This window comes from Pelobates fuscus, chromosome 1 (genome assembly GCF_036172605.1).
Source record: "Pelobates fuscus isolate aPelFus1 chromosome 1, aPelFus1.pri, whole genome shotgun sequence".
Lineage (NCBI taxonomy): Eukaryota > Metazoa > Chordata > Amphibia > Anura > Pelobatidae > Pelobates > Pelobates fuscus.
The window spans coordinates 186,942,748-186,964,718 of NC_086317.1; the positions used below are offsets into that span (position 1 = coordinate 186,942,748).

At 44.2% G+C, this 21,971-nt stretch overlaps 1 protein-coding gene across 1 annotated transcript in view; it reads left to right on the plus strand.

The window, feature by feature from the left end:
* SYT2 (synaptotagmin 2) overlaps nt 1-21,971 on the plus strand; it is a 470,295-nt gene that overhangs the window by 442,814 nt on the left and 5,510 nt on the right. Inside the window, exon 8 of the mRNA XM_063453184.1 lies at nt 18,556-18,689. Coding sequence (XP_063309254.1) covers nt 18,556-18,689 — 134 coding nt within the window. The remainder of the gene's footprint in view (nt 1-18,555; nt 18,690-21,971) is intronic.

A 21,971-nucleotide genomic window follows, 5' to 3' on the forward strand; every position in this document is an offset into this window, starting at 1 on the left:
TCCTCGTACCAAAGCGAGACGGTACGACCCGCTTCTGCGTGGACTATAGGAGATTGAACGAGAAGACTGTATCTGACGCCTATCCGATGCCCCGGATAGACGAGTTACTGGACAGAATGGCCAGGGGCCAATACCTCACCACTATTGACTTGTGTAAAGGGTATTGGCAAATCCCCCTGGCCCCAGACGCCATCCCGAAGTCGGCCTTTGTCACCCCATTTGGCTTGTACCAGTTTAAGGTCATGCCATTTGGGATGAAAAACGCCCCAGCCACCTTCCAAAGGATGGTGGATCGACTCCTAGATGGATTCCAGGACTATACATGTGCCTACCTGGACGATATTGCTATTTTTAGCAATACGTGGCAGGAACACTTAGCTCACATCGGAGCTGTACTAGATAGGATAAGGGAAGCAGGTCTGACCTTGAAGCCGGCCAAGTGTAGTATCGGCATGGCTGAGGTACAATACCTGGGACATAGAGTAGGGTGCGGTAAACAAAAACCCGAACCCGCCAAAGTAGAGGCTGTAGCCCAGTGGCCCACCCCTAGGACTAAGACCCAGGTTTTAGCGTTTCTAGGGACAGCAGGGTATTACCGGAGGTTTGTTCCCAATTATAGCGCCCTGGCCAAACCCCTCACTGACCTGACCCGTAAGAACCTTCCCCGCCAAGTAAACTGGACCCCGGAGTGTGAGCAGGCATTCCAACAATTGAAAAATGCACTGATAAATGCCCCTGTCTTGGCAGCTCCCAATCCAACTAAACGTTTTCTTGTTCACACAGACGCTTCTATGTTTGGATTGGGGGCAGTACTGAGTCAAGTCGGGGCCGATGGCGGGGAACATCCAGTGGCTTACATCAGTCGCAAACTGTTACCTCGAGAAGTAAGCTACGCCGCCATCGAAAAGGAATGCCTGGCTGTGGTGTGGGCCCTAAAGAAGCTACAACCCTATTTATATGGACAGCCCTTTTCCTTGCTCACGGATCACAACCCGTTAGTCTGGCTGAACCGGGTGGCTGGAGACAACGCCAGGCTGCTGCGCTGGAGTTTGGCGCTACAGCCTTTTGACTTTAATATCCAGTACCGGCCGGGTAAGCAGAATGGAAATGCTGACGGGTTGTCAAGACAAACTGACTTAGAGAAATGAGCCGTGAGCCCCCGGACATCCCCAAGCCGATCCGGGTTGGATCAGACTGTGTATGCCGGCTTGTGGGCAAGGGGGAGCAGTGTAGCGGATTGGTACCAGGCTGTCCCACGACATGTATGAGAATAAGTGTATTTGGTCATATGGCTGGTTTAATGTGTATGTACATGTATAGAAAGCATGGTATCCGGGTATAATGACAGTTAAATGTATGTAAAGAATTGTATTCCTCTAGTTGTTCGGTAGAATCATTCAAATAAAACAAGGGAATGAAACTACCGAACAACCAGACCACCCAGGAATGAGTGTGCCTCCAATTACCGTTTGCAACAATGTTGCAAACAGGTAATTGGCAATCAGTGCAGTGTGGTCTTTGTCCTCTGGGTGGCCGCCATTCGGGAAACAAACACGTGGCGGCGGCCATCTTAAACTACCGAACAGCGGTGTTTTGCCGTCGAGTGTCTGGAACTAAAATCGGACACTTGACTAGGCAAACACCGCTGAGACCTCCATACTTCCAGAAATTCGTATGGAAACTACCGAATGACCCGCCGTTCGGTAGAAAGAGCCCCATAAACAAGGGAATTCATTCAAACCCTCTCCAGGCTCTATAACACAGGCAATTCGCCTGTTTTCATTCCCTTGTTTGTGACCGACCGCAGGGCCAAAATGCATGGAACTGTTTTCGGATACTTTACCCATGCGGTCGGTCAAATCTTTGGAACCCCATATCTCACGAACCATTCATCCGAATGGGCTAATTTTTAAGTATGTTGGTCCCCCAGAATAGAGCTATCTGGGGATGTTGGATTTGTGGATGTACCCCAAGTATTTAGGGTACATCCAAAACTCGGGGAAAACTGTGTACACAATAAGGGGATTATGATGCTAGAGGAGGGGAGGAGATCTGTGGGAGGTTACTACTTAGAGATTGGATAATGTCTTAAGTGATAGAACCTCCTCCCTTGCATGGGAGAGGGCTTTATAAGGAACTGTGGAATAAAGCTTGTCAGACTACTCCTGAAACTGTGTGTCGTCCAGTTATTGGGATTGCGATGGGGATACTGCTGTATTACTTTACCTGCTGGAAACCTTGCCTGTGGACTTAACATCACCTTGTTCCTGAGCCTCACTGGAATCTCTAGTGGAGAATAGCTGTGCAAGATCGGCTCTCCGCTACACACGGATTAAAAAAAGAATGGAATGCGAGAGTGGCCTCCATCTCCCAACAAATAAATGCGGCAGAACTGGATCATAAGCATAACCTTGTTAATGAGATCTGTAACAGATGCCCTGTTTATTGCCTGGCCATCAGACTCGTTGCCTTGTTAACAGTTAAATTTGCAACCTTTTATCTCCAACATACGAATTGGAAACTAACAGCTTTGCTAACTTGTTCGTATAACCGTTCATATAACCGAACAAACTGTCGAACAAGAGACCACCCAGAACAGTTGTGTGCTGCCAATTGACTCTTTGACTCTGTGTCAAACCGCAACTTCAACATTCTAAGTGGTTCACTGGGTGGTTGTCGATTCGTATGTACGAACACGCGGCGGCCATCTTGTTTTGTCGAACGCGTCCAGCGGGATTTGGTCGTCGAGTGTCTGGAACTGTTTTCGGACACTCGAACTCCCGAACACCGCTGAGACTTCCAAGACCACTTGGAAAGGGACCTCCATCTATCTCCCGAACCTTCAAAAGTGTATCCAGATAAGGTTGATTTTAAGCTGTTGCTGTGTAAAGGCAGTTCAGGATGCCCTAGGTTTGTAGATGTGGTTAGTCAGGTTGCAATCTGTAATAAACATGATGTAATACGAAAGTGGGTCCTGGATGGACAGGATCTGTCCCTGACTTTCACCCATCTGTCCTGCCACTCCCTTCTACTCCTCAGGGGGGCTAACTGGCTCCCCATACAGCCCTATCATTACAGGGGGTGGCCCCCCTGTCTACATTTCTGGGGCACCGCCCTGCTTATACTGCCCTCTACTGGGCCATACTAATAGGCATGTAGCACTATTGTGGGTTGGGTGACCCCCTCCCTCTGACAACACGGCTACTGCTGAATACCCTGCTGGCTGTACAGTGTCCTGTAGTATTAATGCTGAGGGTGACCCCCTCCTGCTGACTGCACTACTGTACTTTCAATGTCCTGTTATTATCATACTGAGGGGACCCCCTCCTGCAGTCTGTACTGCTGGACCTGCAGCGTCCTGTTATGTCCATAAGGAGGCTTCCCCTCCCACTGATTGCGCTGCTGTTCTTACAGTGTCTTGCTCTACTCATGCTGAGGGTGACCCCCTCCTGCAGAATACTCTGCTGTCATGTCCATAATGAGGGTGACCCCGTCCCGCTGACTGCACTGCTGTACTTACAGGGTCCTATAACACTCATACTGAGGGTGACTCCCTCTTACCTACTGCGCTGCTGGACCTGCAATGTTAGGTTATGGTTATATGAGGGTGACCCCCTCCTGCCGTCTGCACTGCTGTATCTGCAGTGTCTTGTTATATTATTAATACGGCCAACCCCTACTGCACTGCTGTACCTACATTGTCCTGCTATGGTCATGCTGTGGGTGACCCCCTCCCCAGCTGGCATATACTGCATGATGTGCTCTTTGGGTGACCCCCTCTTGCACGCTGGGTGACCCCCAGCTGGGCGCACCAGGTACCACACCGACAGTGTTACCTCTATGGCAGTGATACAGTCACGGCTGACTGAACAGATTCCTGTACCCTGAAGGTCTCTGGGCCTGTCCTCGTGCCGCCTTACTGGTCTCATTGCCGAAAGTCCTCGTTACCCTACAGGGTGACACTTTACCGGCCGCCCTGGACTCTGCACCAGGCACCACAAGTGCTCGTGGCTCTGTCTAGGGGATTCCCTCTGCTCCGTGGATATGCCGCCACATGCGTGAGACCTTGGAAGGGCCATGGCACTCCCACAGACGAAGAGGGAGCTGACAGACAAGTTACACAAGATGATCAGTTTTTCATGACTGAGTCCAGAAAGGACCCGCAAAGACCTGAAATAGGGTTTGCGCTCTACCCAGGACTAACCGCTAGATGTCAGTGACACGCTGACACAGATGTTCCTCATGGCGAATGACGCGCTACAACGTGGAACACCGGTGGAGGCTAACTCTCCATTGTGAATGGGCCCGAGGTTGTTTATAAGGAATCACCTATTTGGCTCTACCCCCGCACGCCGCAAAGCGGTCACTGTCCAAGCTAGACAGCAGGTTGACGGATTTGGCATCCAAAGTACTGGGTTTGCTCTCCGATGCTGCCTTCATGAATGAATTGAGCCTACATGTTTCTATCCATACATTTATCAACTAGCCACAGATGTCTCTCAGACCGTGTCCAGATTCAGGATCAATTTTGTTGAACCTAGGACACAGATCACCGCTCCATGACCGATACGCATGGCTAAAGAGACGTCCGTTCCGGTTCACTCTGAAGTTTGCTCCTGCTGGACAAGGGTGCAGTGGAGTTGACTCCCGCCCTGTTCTCACTCTGCATGCCCTCAATGCATATGTTGTCTGTTGACACTTCAAGACGGAGGGCACCCATCTCCTTGGAGATCTGTTCTGTGAGGGTGATTGGTTCTCTCAACTGGATCTAAGGGAAGTCTGCATGGATTTCACCATCAACATGGACATATTGGATCTGACTCACTCTGTCGTTCTAGCTTCTGGATTTCCTGACCCGGTCGAAAGGCCGGTTGACATCCTCCATCAAAGCCATATCTCCAGGACCTTGCACTATCAGACACTCCAACCCGCTATCTCAGGTCTTTGGCCTTGTGCGACCGAGTCATGTGGCTTTCGGATGAAGCTCGTCGAGAACTTCATTGGTGACTTCGACAAATGGGGACCTGGACTGACAAAAGGATTTTCGGACCCAAACCAGACTTCGTCCTGACGCCGGCTGTATGGACTGGGGCGTTATTTGCGATGGCGTGACGACAGGAGGACTCTGGTCTCCAGAGGAGAGAGCACTTCACGTCAACTGTATGGAACTACCTGCAGGTTCGTTTGCCATTTGCAGCAACCCCAGCATGCGTCCCGGCATGGACGACTTCCCGGTTGTCCTCTCCGGACTGTAGTCGGATCTCTATCAATACTGTCTAGACAAGTATTCGTCACTTGTGGCAGAATGTCTGTGGGACAAGACAATCATGTAGCGGACCAGTTATCCCGACACTGGAGAGACACCAACAATTGGTAACTTCACCCTCTTGGGTCTCGAGTACTGAACTGATTGCATCCAGTGTTAACCATCAAACAGAGTGGTTCTTCAGTTGGTTTCCAGACCCTCTGCGAGGCGATGGATGCGTTCTCCAAGATTGGCCTCCTTCGGGGGCATATGCGCCCCACTTTTTCTACAGGACACTTCAGGCATTGCGTCAGACCGAACTCCTGGGAGTGTTGTTTCGCCTGGTCACACCACTTTGGAGGAGTTAACCATGATTACCTCTCTTGCTGGAGTTGTCGTGGGAAGGCCCTCTACTACTCACTGTCTCTAGGTGTCCCCTGTGGGATCCAAAAAGGAATCCTGGCATGACTGGTGTCTGGAGAGATGTTTGGATCCCTTTTACGGTCTCTATCATGGCTGTTCTCAACTGCCAGGCTGAATTGTTCTCTCAGGGTAAGTTGTATGGGGCCATTTACGACTTAGGTCAGCTAGTTCGACGACTCATGTGCCTTTCTCAAGATTCTGGCATTGGTAAGGACCCCTTGGTCTGCAGTCTACTTCGAGGGGTATGCCTTACGGGAGCCCTACCTCTTACTATTCCTCAGTTTAAATTGTATTGCTTGTTCTGTGTTTCCTTGAGGAGTGGCCTGATGACAAGGATTTGTCTTAGCACCAGCTTTTTTCGCTTAACCGGCTCTCCCGGTACGTCTTGTATTTTTTTTCCATCACGTTCTGATGTTCGTGGTTTTGACGTAGTATCTTTTTCCTTCTCACCGTCCGGAGTGTCTGCTTCTATTCCGCACAATCCAAATTCTATTCGTCTTCTGTGTCGTATCCCTATTCTCCAGATAGGTCACGTCTCTGTATGGCACGCTGTCCACGATCGTGTAGATCCAGGACCTCGTCCTTTCGTCCTTCTGCTCATGGACAGCTGTTGATTTCTACATACAACTGTTTCTGCACCTTCGCTCGGCCGTTGGATTTGGTGTATTCTCTCATCGGCTGGCTTTGCGAGTTCCTTTGGGACACATTTGGTTCGGGGTGTTGCCACTTCAGCAGCTTTAGAAGCCGTTGGGTCCCTTCTGGATTTTCCGCTGTTTGGTCTAGGGAATCGGTTTTCCGTTTTCCTTTTATTTCCGTCCTCAATCTCATATTACTTTTGGTTTTTATGTTTGGGCGTTAAAATTGAAGCCTCCTGTCTATGAAGACTCCTGTCTTGCCATAAAATTAGGGATTATTCTAGCCTCGGTGAGGGAATAATCTAAATTTTATTAAAGACAGGAGGCGAATATTTCCCCCCTTTACGTTCCCTCCCTGGAATTGGGCCTTTTTCTCTTATGATTAATTGGGGATATTGTTATGTTTTGTGAATGCATGGTCTTGTATAATAAATGTTATTTCTATTATACAGTGGTGATTGTCTGTGTGTGTTTTATTCATCATGTACTATGTACAAGTGATATTGTATGGATATGACATCTTGCTTTGACAGTTTACTTTCACAATGTTTTCTTTTTCTTGCAGTGTAATCTGTTTTCCCTCTGGGTTTGACGATTTTTTTTCTAGAAGTGCCTGCTACAAGGTGGATTCGTCGGTTTCCTTGCTTTCCTGCTCGGCCTCATCAAAGAAAGAGGAAGTGGGAGGGTCTGTCTAAGTGGTTTTATACTGCTATTTTGTTCTGATTGTTTTTTTTGAAAAGTTTTGTTAACTATTTCTTTGCTGCTGGAGGTTTCAGTAAAGAAGGTAAAGCAAATATTCGCCTCCTGTCTTTAATAAAATTTAGATTATTCCCTCACCGAGGCTAGAATAATCCCTAATTATCTCCCAAGTAATGAATGGGAGTGTTTAACTTTGTGACTGTAAATTATTGGCTGTTGGCTTTACTTTTTCGGTGCCCCACAAGGTCCACATGAGTGGTAACCTTGTGGGAAAAGTTGCATAAAAGGCCAGCCTGGCACATTAAACCTTCAGATCTGCTTAACCCTCAATATGTAGCCTTGTCTCGTTATTGTAGGGAAACTGCATCCAGCTAATCACTAGCTCTTGTAAGAGCTCTGCTATTCTCTCTCTCTCCACTGGTTCGGCTGATGGGACATCTGGAACACACTGCAGCTCTTGCCAGGAAAAAGGACGTCTCCAACGGCATACACCCCTCTGACACACAGGGTGGCCATTACAAGATCCATAAGTAATTAGTCGCTCTCCGTATGGAGTTGAAAAGCTAATTAAATATTGAGGCACAACGCGCAGTACAATTGACGCGGGGACATTTTTTTTCTTATGGTAACAAGTACGGGAAAATATTGGCAAGGACTCTAAAATGCAAATATCAAAATTCGTATTTAGAAAAAAATCATAGACGACTCAGGGAAACTGCATATGATGACAGATGCAATAGTGCAGTGTTTCCCAACCCAGTCCTCAAGGCACACCTACCAGTCCAGGATTTAAGGATTACCCAGTTTTGTCTAAGGTGTTTTTTCTTTTTTTTTTCTAAAAACACCTTAGACAAAACTGGGTAATCCTTAAATCCTGGACTGGTAGGTGTGCCTTGAGGACTGGGTTGGGAAACACTGCAATAGTGGATGCTTTTTGTTTATATTATAAAATTATATAATCTCCCCAGTCCATTAAAAAAAGTATTTCAGGTATGAATTTATAAATTTGAATACGCCTCAGGCAATATCGATTAATTAGATGAATTGTTTGTCTCACAAGACTCGGTCAGTGAAGAAATAATCACAACAAATTTAGTTTACATGCTGTAGTTGCTGTGAAGAGCAGGCAAGCTACCTGTAAGGGTGTCATCCTTTACCAGTCTCATTCCAACATACAATTTTATGACATGACAGGAGGCTTTGTATTTGCTTAAGTCTCTTTACTAGAACTCCACAGCAGCACAGAAAAACAACCAATCAGAAAAAAGTTAGGTACTATAAAACTCCCCTCCCCATGCATCATTTCCTCTTTCTTTGCTGCTCTGCAGATAGTACAGCTCAGAGTACCACTGCCTCCTGCTAATATTAGTGGGTGGCTTTGTGTTTTATTATGACTTATTTATATTTATATTATTCAGTTACCATATTATGTATTTATTATTTATATATTATATATGTATATACTGTATTTAGTTATTTATTATATATTTTATATCATATTATTTTCATTTTATATATTTAATGTTATATTTAGTCATATATTTCTTATTTATATAGGTATATACCGTATTTAATTTATATATTTATTATTTATATATTATACAAATTGCTTTATAGTGGCTTTGGGCTTCTGCCCGGTTTTACTCATTGCTCCCCCTGTTATTGGGGATGTTTCCTGACGTGGTCATTTTAGGGGGGTTTCCTGGGGATTCCTTTAGGTTTTGATCCCCTTCCCCATCCCCCCCACCACCCTAGTGCCCTTCTATTAGCCCCCCGCGGGCTACGTGTACTCCGCTCGGGGTGTCAGGAGACTAGCCGTTTGGCTGCCTCCTCTGACTCCCCCAGCTCCAGTGTGAGCATCCCGGCGCCCGGGGTTACTCGCGGTCGGACGCGAGTACCCGGCGGCCGGGTCAGCCCACACACGTGGCCGCCTCGCCGCGGCCGGCTTCTTCAGGGAGCCGTGTGCAGCCGACCGGCGAGAGGAGGTTGCACCTGCTCGCAGCCCCTCCTCCAGATGCGGTGGACGGACCGCAATGTTCTCCTCGCTGGCATTCTGGCTCTGTAACATGATGCCAGTGAGCTCAGGAGTATGCAGAATTAGTTTTTCTGCTACCAGTCCGTTTTGTTTGAAACAAATAGGTGATACCTGCTTATTGCCAAGTAAGCTAGTGTTATTTGGTGCATATGCTCATACATCAGTAGATATGTGCCTAATCCATCTCTGCAGTCAGATAGGAGACTCCTCTAGCATGCTATGCTCTGTCCATGGCAAATCTACAAAGCTAAGCAGACCTGGCTCTGACTCAAACTGGTATGGGAGACCAGTCTATGCTGACACTGATTCAATCCCATCAGATTCTGTGATTTGTAGATTTGGAAGGTGGTCCCTTTCAAGCTCAATAGGAGGGTTTATTGAGTTGACTATTGTTTTTACCCTATTCCTGAAAATATACCATGGGTACGATAACCTTCGGGCGGCATGCTGATGATGCATACTATGGATGAAGAAATCTGACTGGTCTGCATGCCCATGTCCATACCCTATTCTCAGTTATTATGTATTGCTCACTACATCACGTTTTAATGGACGCAGTTATCACTGGAACATTTTCAGTTTATACCTATTATTACTGGGATACCACTATTGCCTGCTGGGCATTTAGGGACTACTAGTCCCGGTTATGTTATTAACACAGTATTATGCTGTCTAAAAGGGTTGGAGTCTGGGGGCCCTATGTCACAGGATGCTCTGAGGATCTACAATTTTTTGGGAACTCTACCCAACTTAGGGGTCCCCATTACTCATCCAATACCCATTGTAAAGCGCTGCGGAATTGGATTGCGCTATATAAATAACATATTAATAATAATATAATAATAATACACAACCAGGATTGGCCTGCTATGTCTGTGCCCCATTGATTGGCCTGCTATGTCTGTGCCCATTAGAACGGCCTGCTATGTCTGTGCCCATTAGAACGGCGTGCTATGTCTGTGCCCATTAGAACGACGTGCTATGTCTCTGCCCATTAGAATGGCCTGCTATGTCTGTGCCCCATTGATTGGCCTGCTATGTCTGTGCCCCATTGATTGGCCTGCTATGTCTGTGCCCCATCGATTGGCCTGCTATGTCTGTGCCCCATCGATTGGCCTGCTATGTCTGTGCCCCATCGATTGGCCTGCTATGTCTGTGCCTATTTGAATGGCCTGCTATGTCTGTGCCTATTTGCTTGGCCAACTATTCTGTGTCCATTCATTTGGCCTGCTGGGCCTGTGCCCTTCTGGGAATATCACTGAGGAAAACTCAGTACCCACCAGTGTCATGGAGATAGGCGGGTGTCCAGGCACACACCATTGCCATACTGTCCAAGAGGACACCAGTATACGACCATCTGAGTGTGGTGGGAAGGGTGAAGGCCCTAAACCTCATGTCTGAAGGGCAAGCTTTCTTATGAAGACCCCGGGCACACGTCCACGATTTACACCAGACCGGCGACGGCACGTCTCCAAGGAGAACTTCGCACAGACAAGGACCGGTACTCAGACACCTACAGGGGACCGCAGTGTTTCCTTGTCTTTAACAACTAACTCCCTATCTGCCTCCAGGTATCCATATAGGTATCGGTAGTTATTCCTGCGTAAGGTTAGCTCCTGGCCCTGTTCAGTGGGGCTTACTTGTTTTGCCTTCCGGCCTGCTATTTGCCTTCTATCTGAGATAGAATTTTCGTATTTACCCTTATCTACGTTTATTTTTGTTTTTGTTTTTGTGACTTCCTTTTCCTTTCGCTTGGGTCGTCGAGAGGCCTGACTTGACCTCCTCCGACCTCCCAGGCGCTCGTGGATTGCGGAGAACGTCTCCAGCTTTCCTCAGGCTACCAACGGTCATCCTGGCCCCTGCGCGCGCGCACGGGATCCGGACGTTCAGTTGGTAGTTTTCCATCTTTGTTTCCGTAGGTTGCCCTCAGCCTTATGCTGATATTAGTAATTGGTGTACCCTGCAGTTGGTCACCCCGAGTCTCTAGGGACTCTAGTTTGGATCACAAGAGGGTGCGGCCCTCCATCACTTCGGTCCGAGGATATTTTATTTTCAGGAACAGAGAGCGAACCCCTCTCATATACAGAACCGGACACTGGTTTGCTATTAGAGGGCGCAGCCCTCCCTCAACCTCAGCCAGATACTGAGCTGGATACAGAGGACATGTTTGGGGTGACACTTTCCCATAGAGAGAACCGGTCACGGATGTAGACTCTACTGTGTGGTTATTAACGGGTGCGGCCCGTTCAGGCTATCAACCGGACGCTATCACGGAGTTTGATCACATTATTAGAGGGCGCGGCTCTCTCATACGCTCGACGCTCTATGGTGCCGTCCTCTTGTTCATCACTCAGGCTTGTACCTGTACAAGACATCGATGACTGCATAGAGGGGCGTCCCTCCGGCATTCTATTAGATCTGTCGTCCGTGCTACTGATCCCGTTATGGAGGACTGCCTGGTCATGCAAGGTATACATATTTAGACTGGATCCCTCTATTTTATCTCCGGTAATGGATCGACTGGATCCGGACCACTGTACCACACGCGAGAGATACCCACCGAGGTATACAGGGGGAGACTCCCACTTATTTACACACACTCCTGGAGATGGTAGGGCTAACGGATGAGCCTCAGGTAGTACGCGAGTACAGATTTTGGTATATTCTGCACCATATAAAACGGGGAATTGCTTTCAGTTTTGGATATCCAGACCATTGCACACAAGCTGCGCGGACAGTTTCGCCCATATCAAGATGACAGGAGATACGGAGACCTTCATGGAGCAGACGGGTACTGCCTTGCTCAGGTAACGACTAGAGAAGGCCTACTACCCGGTCTGAAGGTAAACGTATGCATGGATCGCATGGTAAGACCAGAAACCCCGGTTGTCTTGAGTTCCCCGGTCATTACGATCTTGGGATAAGATGGCAGTACTGCCCCATCTTCTCGGAGCACATACCTGGTGACCAGGGTTTGGAGATGGTGGGCCCTCCATCTATACTCTATATATCCCTCACGGGAGCCGTTTTGTTTTGGATTCGCACTAACCCACTTTTTCAACTACCGTCAAGGAGACCTATGAGTCTCTATGGAGGTACCTGGTGTGCCCCGACTCCTACACAGAAAACAAAGTCGGGTCACGTCCTACCGCTGGAGTATGGCTCAGGATGGTGGCAGACTCAGACGGGGCTGCCGACATTCTCTAACAGGACATCACATGTTTCGGACGGCTGAAGCTGGACCCTTCTTTTTCACTATATCTGCTCTCTGGAGTCGCCTGTCATGAGCGAAGGGACCTAGCCTTGCCTGCGCATTGGAGAACGCTATGTGTTCGCGGGACTCCAAGCTAAGAAGGGAGACTTTGACTTCTATTATCATACTCACATTCCTGGGTCCCTTGTCCTAGGGTCTACTCTGGGAGTTACGTGCCTGGACAGTCAGGGGTACAGGGACCTAAGTGTCTCGCTATATTATAACCCATCTTGTAGGTGGCGTGTATACCAGGAACCCCTACACAAATTTTGACAGGTCGGGCATGGAACAGGATCGTACTACGGGTTATCGGATTATTTCACTCTCTCACTATAGCACGTGAGGACTCTTCGTGGTTTCCAGGTCCCAATCACCATTGGATCCGTACATCTTTCACTCTTAGACGATGACATATCTGGATGGAAATCTCCACTCCGGTTTACGCTTCCCATCCCTCTGAATATTTCTGGGATTCTCTATTTCCAGACTAGTCGACCACAGTTCACCCACACAAGTTCAGTTCAGAACCCTGAATGGACGTCCTTTTGGAGTCTTTTCTCTAACGCAGTCGAGGATTACACAGTCCATTTGGAATATTGGAATCACTTAGGATACGGCTGGTTTGACCACACTCTTGCCTGCATACTAATTTATTCTCGGATGAAACATCTCACCGGGTAGGTCAGGAGGGAACGAAAGATCCTACTTGGTTCTATTGTGATATTGGTGGTGGACGTAGGCGCACTCCTTGAGATTGGAGATCTACCTGCAGGCCACATCGCCGGATGACCCTGGCACGATCGGAGGAGCCACCTTACAGATCAAGAGTTGAGACACGGTGGCAATTTCTTCTCGCGGCCCTAAGTCCGCAAATGACCTTCGATATTTTACAACTACAGGAAAATGGCTTATAGGTCAGATTGCCGGCTCATGGACCGGCTGCTAGGAAACAGATCGCAACACCACATACAATGGATCTATCGGCAGATAGTGGTTTTTTTCCGTGTTTGAGATGCTTCGTCGGCTGGCATCTTCATTGATCCGTCTTCTGTCCTTTATCGCAGTTGTTAAGTCCGTTTCGATTACTCTGATATCTCCTGGAATAGGTACCAGCGACACAAACAGCGTTGGATTGGTGAATTGAGCGTTGAAACAGCAAATACGAAGCCTCCTGTCATGTCATTAAATTGTAGATTATGCTAGCTTTAGTGTACCTATAATCTTAATTTTATTAATGACAGGATGCAAGTATTTCCCACCCATTCTTATCCCTCCCTTGTTTAATGTTAATAGTTTAGATTTATCCGGTACGTATGCAACTCTGCTTGTTGTCTCTGCTACCTGTCACTTGTTTCTTATGTCTGTTTTTCATATGTAGGGTTGGGATATCTACATATTAAGGTAAATTTGGTTGTTACACTGGGTGCCTACATGTTTTGTTCAGAGTATATTTCATTGGCTAACCAACCCTTTCGATTCTGTTTTTTCTCTCGTTTCAGTTTACAGTCCATCAACTCTATCTGGTGTGACAGTTCTTCTCGGATGGTGGACATTGTTGTATTCATTGTATCTAGGACTTCGTTTCTTCCCCATAATTTTTTCTGTTTTTTGTTCTGTTTTGTCGCAGCTTGAAAGAGGAAATGATGCATGGGGAGGGGAGTTTTATAGTACCTAACTTTTTTTCTGATTGCTTGTTTTTCTGTGCTGCTGTGGAGTTCTAGTAAAGAGAGACTTAATCAAATACTCGCCTCCTGTCATTAATAAAATTAAGATTATAGGTACACTAAAGCTAGCATAATCAACAATTTTCTATGGCAAGAAAAGATTCATGATCCAAATCTTTACCCAGTTTAAAAATAAAAAGTATGTGTATGTATGTATGTATGTATGTATATATATATATATATATATATATATATATATATATATATATATATATATATATATATATATATATATATATATATATATATATATATACAAAATGTTCAGAGTCTGGCACTCTACCTTTAAATAGAACAACAGGAAAAAAGCCTCGGTGCTGCACAGCGTAAATGTATATCCAAGAAAAGAGTAGAGCACTCCAGAGGACTTGTTTCAAGCAATTTATTCCGTGAAGAAAATCGACGTTTCGACCCGCAGGTCTTTATCAAGATTTATCTTGATAAAGACCTGCGGGTCGAAACGTCGATTTTCTTCACGGAATAAATTGCTTGAAACAAGTCCTATGGAGTGCTCTACTCTTTTCTTGGATATATATATATATATATATATATATATTCCTGCAAAAGACTGCCGCTCACCGGTCTTGTAAAAGTCCAAATTTTATTGAAAAAAAGTTAAAAGAGAGACCAACGTTTCAGTCCCAGCTCGGGACTTTCCTCAGGGTAACAAACAATAAATACAAAAGCAAAATACCGACAATATATAGGTAAATCTAATTGATAAAACTCACCCAGGTGCAGTGAAACCGTTTCAGCCGTGTGCAGTAGCCCTTCCGGGTCTGCGCGCGCATTCCCGCTAAGGCACCACCCACTTTACGTGCACGTGATGCGTCATGTTACGTGTATTGTATATGCTGTTGCTAAGCAACATAGTGTGTCCGGCAAATGCCGTTTAAACTGGAATATAGTGAAAGAAGAGGCTGAATAATCATGACAGCTTTATGTCAGGGGACTGCTGTCTAAATGTGCATATAGTGAATGTTATTAAACATGTGTGGTTATAATCAAAAGTACAGTGTGTTCCGTGCTAATGCAGAACATAAATAAAGATATAATGGATAACCTCGAGAATTTAAAGGTATATATACCTCAAGAGAAGTGTGATTAGTGTATGTGCTGCTCTAATGCAGATCATAATATCAGATATTGTCAATGGACATACTGGTGTAGATACCCCTAAAAAATTATCACCCGTGCAACTAACACCTGTTACAGTGTAGGGGTATACAACCCTAGTATCTGCACTGTAGATATGTGACAAAATTTTTTTTTATACAAGATGAGTATCATAATAACCAATAAAATATTTCTCTATATGAAGAAGACAAGTACCCGAGTACACTATAAATCACAAGGCCTGACATAATAATAGAAAACATATAATACACTGTAAAAAATTGGTACAAACTATAGGAGTTAAATAAATGCAAACTGCAGGAGTTAAATAAATGCAAAATATGGGATGTTCTCATTTAGCCCTTTAGGAGCCATGGTATCCAACTGATGAATCCAAAATGCTTCTTTTTGGAGCAGCATCCGACCCCTGTTACCACCCCTTTTAGGGCAAGGTACATGGTCTATACTCACAAATTTGAGTGAGGATAATGGATGTGCTTTCTCCAGAAAATGTTTGGCCACCGGTTTGTCAGATTGGCCATCTCGATAGGCCAGCCTGATACTTGACCGGTGGCCACGTATGCGTTCACATATGGGGGTTTCCGTCTTACCCACATAAAAAAGCCCACAAGGGCACAAGAGCTTATAGATGACATAGGGTGTCTTACAGGTAATGGTATACCTGATGTCATACATTTTATTAGTGTGGGGATGGCTAAACCTCTTAGATGGGATCATATGTCCGCAAGTCACACACCCGAGACATCGTACGCTGCCGCGTATGTTGGACTTCAATGTCTTAGTGTAACTGTCCACAGGATCTGTATGTACCAAAATGTCACGTAAGTTTTGATTTCTCCTGTAACAGATCATTGGCGGTTCCTTAAAAATCTTTGGCAGTGAATCATCAGTTGAAACCATCTTCCAGTTGTCCTTAATTAGTGCTGTTACCTTGTCTGCAGAGTTATGAAACGTCAATGGGAACACCATACGTTGTGAGGAGTGAGCCTTATCCTTACTTGGGGCTAACCTGGCTTGGATGAGTGCTTCTTGCAGCACTCTATCTTCATACCCTCTATTCACAAACTTCTGGGTCATTGATTTCAGTTGTAACTCCGCTGTCTCCATGTTTGAGTTATTCCGTATAACCCTCTGATATTGCGCCTTGGGTATAGACGTTTTCAAGGCCCACGGGTGTGCACTCTGAGCATGCAACAGGGTGTTTCTGTTGGTTGGTTTTGAAAACAAAGTATACTCAACTCCATTTGTTCCATAGGATAATTCCAAATCCAAATATTGGACTGAATGTTCACTGATATTGGAAGTGAACCTGATTGGTGTAGATAATTGATTCAATGAGTCCACCATGTTCTGAGCTTGATCTACCGTACCGTTCCAGATTATGAGGAGATCATCAATGTAGCGGTAGTACCCCATTATTGATCCTGCATATGGGGTGAGTATATGTTGTATTTCATACATATACATGTATGCATTCGCATATCTTGGTGCTACTGCCGAGCCCATAGAGGTTCCCGCTGTCTGTAGGTACCATTTATCTTCAAATCTGAAGTAATTATTATTCAAAATGAACAGTAATAGCTCCAGTGCAGCTTCTATAGGGGGGCCTTGATACAATGATGTATTGCATAATACTTGCCGCATCGCCTCTACCCCATCTATGTGTGGGATGACTGTGTATAGATTGGATACATCCATGGTAATAAAAATCGGTATGGTATCTCCAAACTCCAATGTTCTGAGTTGTTGTAATAGAGACTGTGTGTCTTTGACACAGGTGTAAAGGGCTTCAACTGGATTTTTGAAAATAAAATCTAGCCACTGTGCAACGGGTTCAAGTATGCCATCAATGGCTGAGACAATGGGTCTCCCAGGTGGTTTCTGTGCATTTTTATGTATTTTAGGAATACTGTATATCACCGGAGTGCGGGGGTGGGTTTTGTTCAAAAATTGATATAGGTCTATATCTATGTATCCGGCCCTTAAAGACATATCCAATATGTCCACAAGTCTCTTTTGTATGTCTTCAAGTTTTATATATATATATATATATATATATATAATGTGTGTCAGGGGCATAAAAAGCCATAATGAGTATGCTTGAAGTAGGTATGCAAGTTCCTCATATGAGACATACAGTAATATGACAGTCGATTATGGTGTGCCGGAACAGACAGTGTGGTAGGCCTGTAATAAGAGGGCCCACCCTGGATAATGACATGAGAAAAGGGAGTGGTGGGAGGGACAAATCGCCAGACCAGAAACAGTAGTGCAGAGAGGTCTGGCATTCCTTAAGAAGGGAAACCAAGCCCCTCCCACAACTATAGGCCCAGCCTTACATATATATTTTTGCTTGTAAATTTGATTTCAAAATGAATAATAACCTTTAACACACTTTAATTTAATAACAAGCTGTGTGTACTATGACATTTACACATTAAATCCCTCATTAGGAAATCCCCAGTTCTTACCCTTATTATATCTCTAGACCTCATTCACCCACTTTTTAATTTATGCAAAACTAACAATGATATTGTACAAACAGTGGATACATAATTAGACACACTAAAACAAAAGGGAGAAGGTCATATTTCTTCTGACTTGCATCTTGCCTGTCTCATTTCCCTCCAGCTGGGTAGTGTACAAACATAGCTGTCAATATCTGGTGAACCAGTTTTTGTTTTTTTAGTTAACCTGTTGTGCCTTTATGTAAATATAATTTATAAGTAAAATTAGGTAATACGCTGTCTCATTAGTACCATTAAATTGGGTAATAGTAACATCCCCACAGTTGTTGTTAAAGGAAATAGACTTGAACCAACGTTCTACCATTTTTACCTTCTGTTTTATCCACACAGTGAATTAATAAGGATTGCAAAAGGTTCATTTTTGACACAGCAAATCTAAATCTAATACAATACCTGTGTTTTACCCTTTAAACAATATAACATAATCAACATCATGTAAATGCCACAATAATTCCATGATTATATTTTGGACAAGCATCTAGGTATGACTTCATGTGTCATGTGTTACACGTGTTTTGCACCTACAACGAGGTTCATTACCTCGGGACCATGTTCCTTTTTAACCTATATACTTATTTATTATAAAAATACAGAAAAATGCAAAAAGAATGAAACAGTTTGTGTATTTTTTTTACAGTTTTTGCAATAATAATGTGTGCATAATTAGTGTAGGTTAAGGAAAGTAATAAAAAAAAACCATTCTATGTTGAGGGGATAATATATATAATAAGTAACATTGAAAGCAACATTGAAACGACATATAGTAAATAAACTGAAAAAATGTATAGGGTTTATCACATTTATAAGTATAATTGTCTCCTTTCTTTCCTCGTCTAATCTTCGTGTTATATCTCTTATTTTTTTAATTCCCCTTAGATCCCTATGTTAAGATTCATCTAATGCAGAATGGGAAGCGTCTGAAGAAGAAAAAAACAACAGTGAAGAAAAAGACATTGAATCCCTATTTCAATGAGTCGTTCAGCTTCGAGATTCCCTTTGAGCAGATCCAGGTACACAGTCCACTATTTTCAAATATGTCACTTTGTAAGCATAAACTTACACGGCTTTATCAATCTTCACACACAGCACTATTGCCACTTGTGTTGATATTGTACCATATCCTCATTGTACGCTCCTTGTCAAGCATGCCCATAAATAATACCTTTATGGAGACGCCTTACTAGTATTAACTTTTATGTAATGTTTTTCTCCTTGCATAACTGCTGATTTCAATATATACAAATATATAAGAATGAAAACATTTTCTGAATTTTATTTTCTATGTACACTAGGGGTGCACAATCTTTTTAAAGGGTGAATCAGATTACCCAAATTCTGTTGTGTTTTAAATGCTCTGATTCTACATACAAATTTAACTTTCGTATACACACACTGACATTCCACATGCACTCATTCCTGAATTCAGCCATGCACAAAAAACACAGACCATCATCCCATGCTATTTTCCGTGTGAGATTGAAAATACAGTGCAATACTGGTGCCTACAGATCAGGGAAGTGAGGCAAATGTGGGGTTAGGGGGTGAGAGAGCCTACAAGAAGGGTCAGCAAGGAGCAGGAAGGTAAAGTAAGAGAAGGAGTACAAAGGATCAGAACTGAGCAGGAAGTGGCAGCAAGCAGCAAAAAAGGTAAAGTAGGAGAAGGAGTACAAAGGAATAGAAATGAGCAGGAAGTGGCAGCAAGCGGCATGGAGGGTCAGCAAGGAGAATGAAGGAGTAGGAAGGGTCAGCAAGGAGCTGGAAGGTAAAGCAGCACAAAGGTAACGTAGAAGGAGCAGAAAGGGCAGCAATGAGCTGGAAGGGGCAGAAGGAGCACAAACGTAAAGTAGGAGAAGGGGCAGCAAGGAGCAGGAAGGGGCAGCAAGGAGCAGGAAGGGTCTGCAAGGAGAAGAAAGGGACAGAGGGAGCACAAAGGTAAATGAGCAGAAAGAATCAGAAGGAGCACAAAGGTAAAGTAGGAGAAGGAGCAGAAAGGGACAGCAAGGAGCACAAAGGTAAAGTAGGAGAAGGAGCAGGAAGGGATCAGAAAGAGAAAGGAGCAGAAGGACGCAAAATAAGCAGAAAGTAGCAGAAAGGTAAAGGGGCAGAAGAAGCCAAGGAGGAGAGAAGACAGTGTCAGAAGAAAAAGAAGACTGTGTCAATTGAAGGAGAAGAAAAGGAGATTGGGTTAGGAAGGACAAGTGAAGTGAACCCTCCAATTTATTCTGGACACCACATCATAAGGCTTTGGTACCTTGGCCTGGCAGGGAAACTTTGGACCTTCTCATCTCCCCAGGTAAAAATGTTTTAAAAAATATCAGTGTTAATGTGTCCACTTTTATTTATTGAGTGTCAGGATGCATAGAGTGCCGCTGGGTAGGGGTGTCGCTGATTGGCTATAGCGGTCAGCTGGCACTCTAAGCCAATCAATAGCTCACTATTTCATAAAATGTTAAAAAAAAATATGAACCAGGAACTAAAGATTGGCTTAGAGCGTCAACTGACCACTCTAGCCAATCTGCAGCACCCATGCCTGACGTCAATCTGCACTTCCTGACACTCCGTTTCAGAAGCCGAATACCACTGAGCGACCTGGAGCTGGAGGAAGCCTTTGGGGTTAAACCATTTGAGAGCGGTTTAAGCGGTTTAAAGGAAAGAGCATCCAGTGGCTTCCTGGCATCATAGCATTTTTATTTAGATGAAGTTGTTATGGTTACCAGTATGTTCCTTTAATTTGCTTAAAGGAACACTATAGTGTCAGGAATACAAACATGTTCCTGACAGCATAGTTGTGAAATCGCTATTCACCCCGACTTTATGTGATAATGACTATGATCCTTCCCTTTCATGACACTGTCAAAAAGGGACCAAGCATGGATGTCAATACAATTATGCCTCCCCCCCCCCCCCACTGGAAAAATTCCTGCGGACGCCCATATGCACCATCATCCCATATGCACAGATATTCCACAAACATGCACTTCTGCATTAACTGAATGAATACACCCTGCTTTCACATTCAGAAAATTGTATTTTCAAACAAATATACATTTACCTAGTTTCACAATGTAAAAAAAGGAAGGGATTTACTAAACAGACAACTGACAGACAGACAACTGTGCTAAAGAAAAGTCAGCTGTTTACTGAGCTCAGCAAGACTTACTGTTTATTGATAGATCCCAAGATATACATAAAGCTATGTAGTTTAGAGAAGCACTCGTAATTCCTCTCCTTTATTCCTATAAAAAAAACATCATCATCTCATGTAATGGCAATATTTTTACATAGTTACATAACCTAAAAAAAAACCAACTTGCGTCCATCAAGTTCAGCCTTTCTCACATCTGATTTTGCTGTTGAACCAAAAGAAGGCAAAACCCCCTTTTTTGAAGTGTTTTCCAATTTTGCATCAAAGTAGGCAAAAAAATATTTCTCAACCACAGGATGACAGTCAAAACTTTCCTTGGATTAAGAACCTGTTATCTCACAAATTAAAATGTATATCCCTAAATAATGTTTTCCAGTATTATTCCAGTTGCTATTTAAACATCTGTACAGACTCTGATAAAACCAACACTTCGGGCAGAGAATTCCATATCGTTATTGTTCTTAGTTGTCTTAGACTAAGTCTAATTTCTTCCAATCTAAAAGGGTGACCTTATATCCAATGTACAGTCCTGTTTATGAATAGGTTTCCAGAGAATGGTTTGTATTGGCCCCGCATATATTTGTATAATGTTATTACAACCCCACAAGCCCCTCATTATGTACATCAAAATCTTACTGGCCTTAGCAACTGCTGATTCATGTTCCACATTTTTTATGTATGGTTATATTTTTTTATTTTATTTTTTATTTTTGAGCAAATAAAAGGGACCCCCCTATCATAATATAACTACCTGTAACATATATGAGTTAGTGTCAGCGAGTATTAGCTAGTGTCATTCCAGAAATATAAGACTCTGGGTTTTCCCAGCTAGGTCTCTGTTCTGTTGCCTATGGAAAATGGGCATTTTGGCAATATGATTTGATGATTTGTGTGGACTGGCTTTACTGCTTTCATGAGGCAGCAACCCCCTGATGCTAGTAGACACGGAACAAGTGCCCCTCTTCCCCTTCCATTCATCTCCGTCTCTCAGTAGTTATGCAATTGTGATTGTGCACCCCTAAAGTACACTTATTTTCATTTGTAATTTAATAACAAAGCTTCTTTCAAGTCCACAGTAGATTTGTTTATTTTCTGATTTCATGTTTTCCATGTGCACCTTTACAACCACACAGTGCTCTTCTAGCAT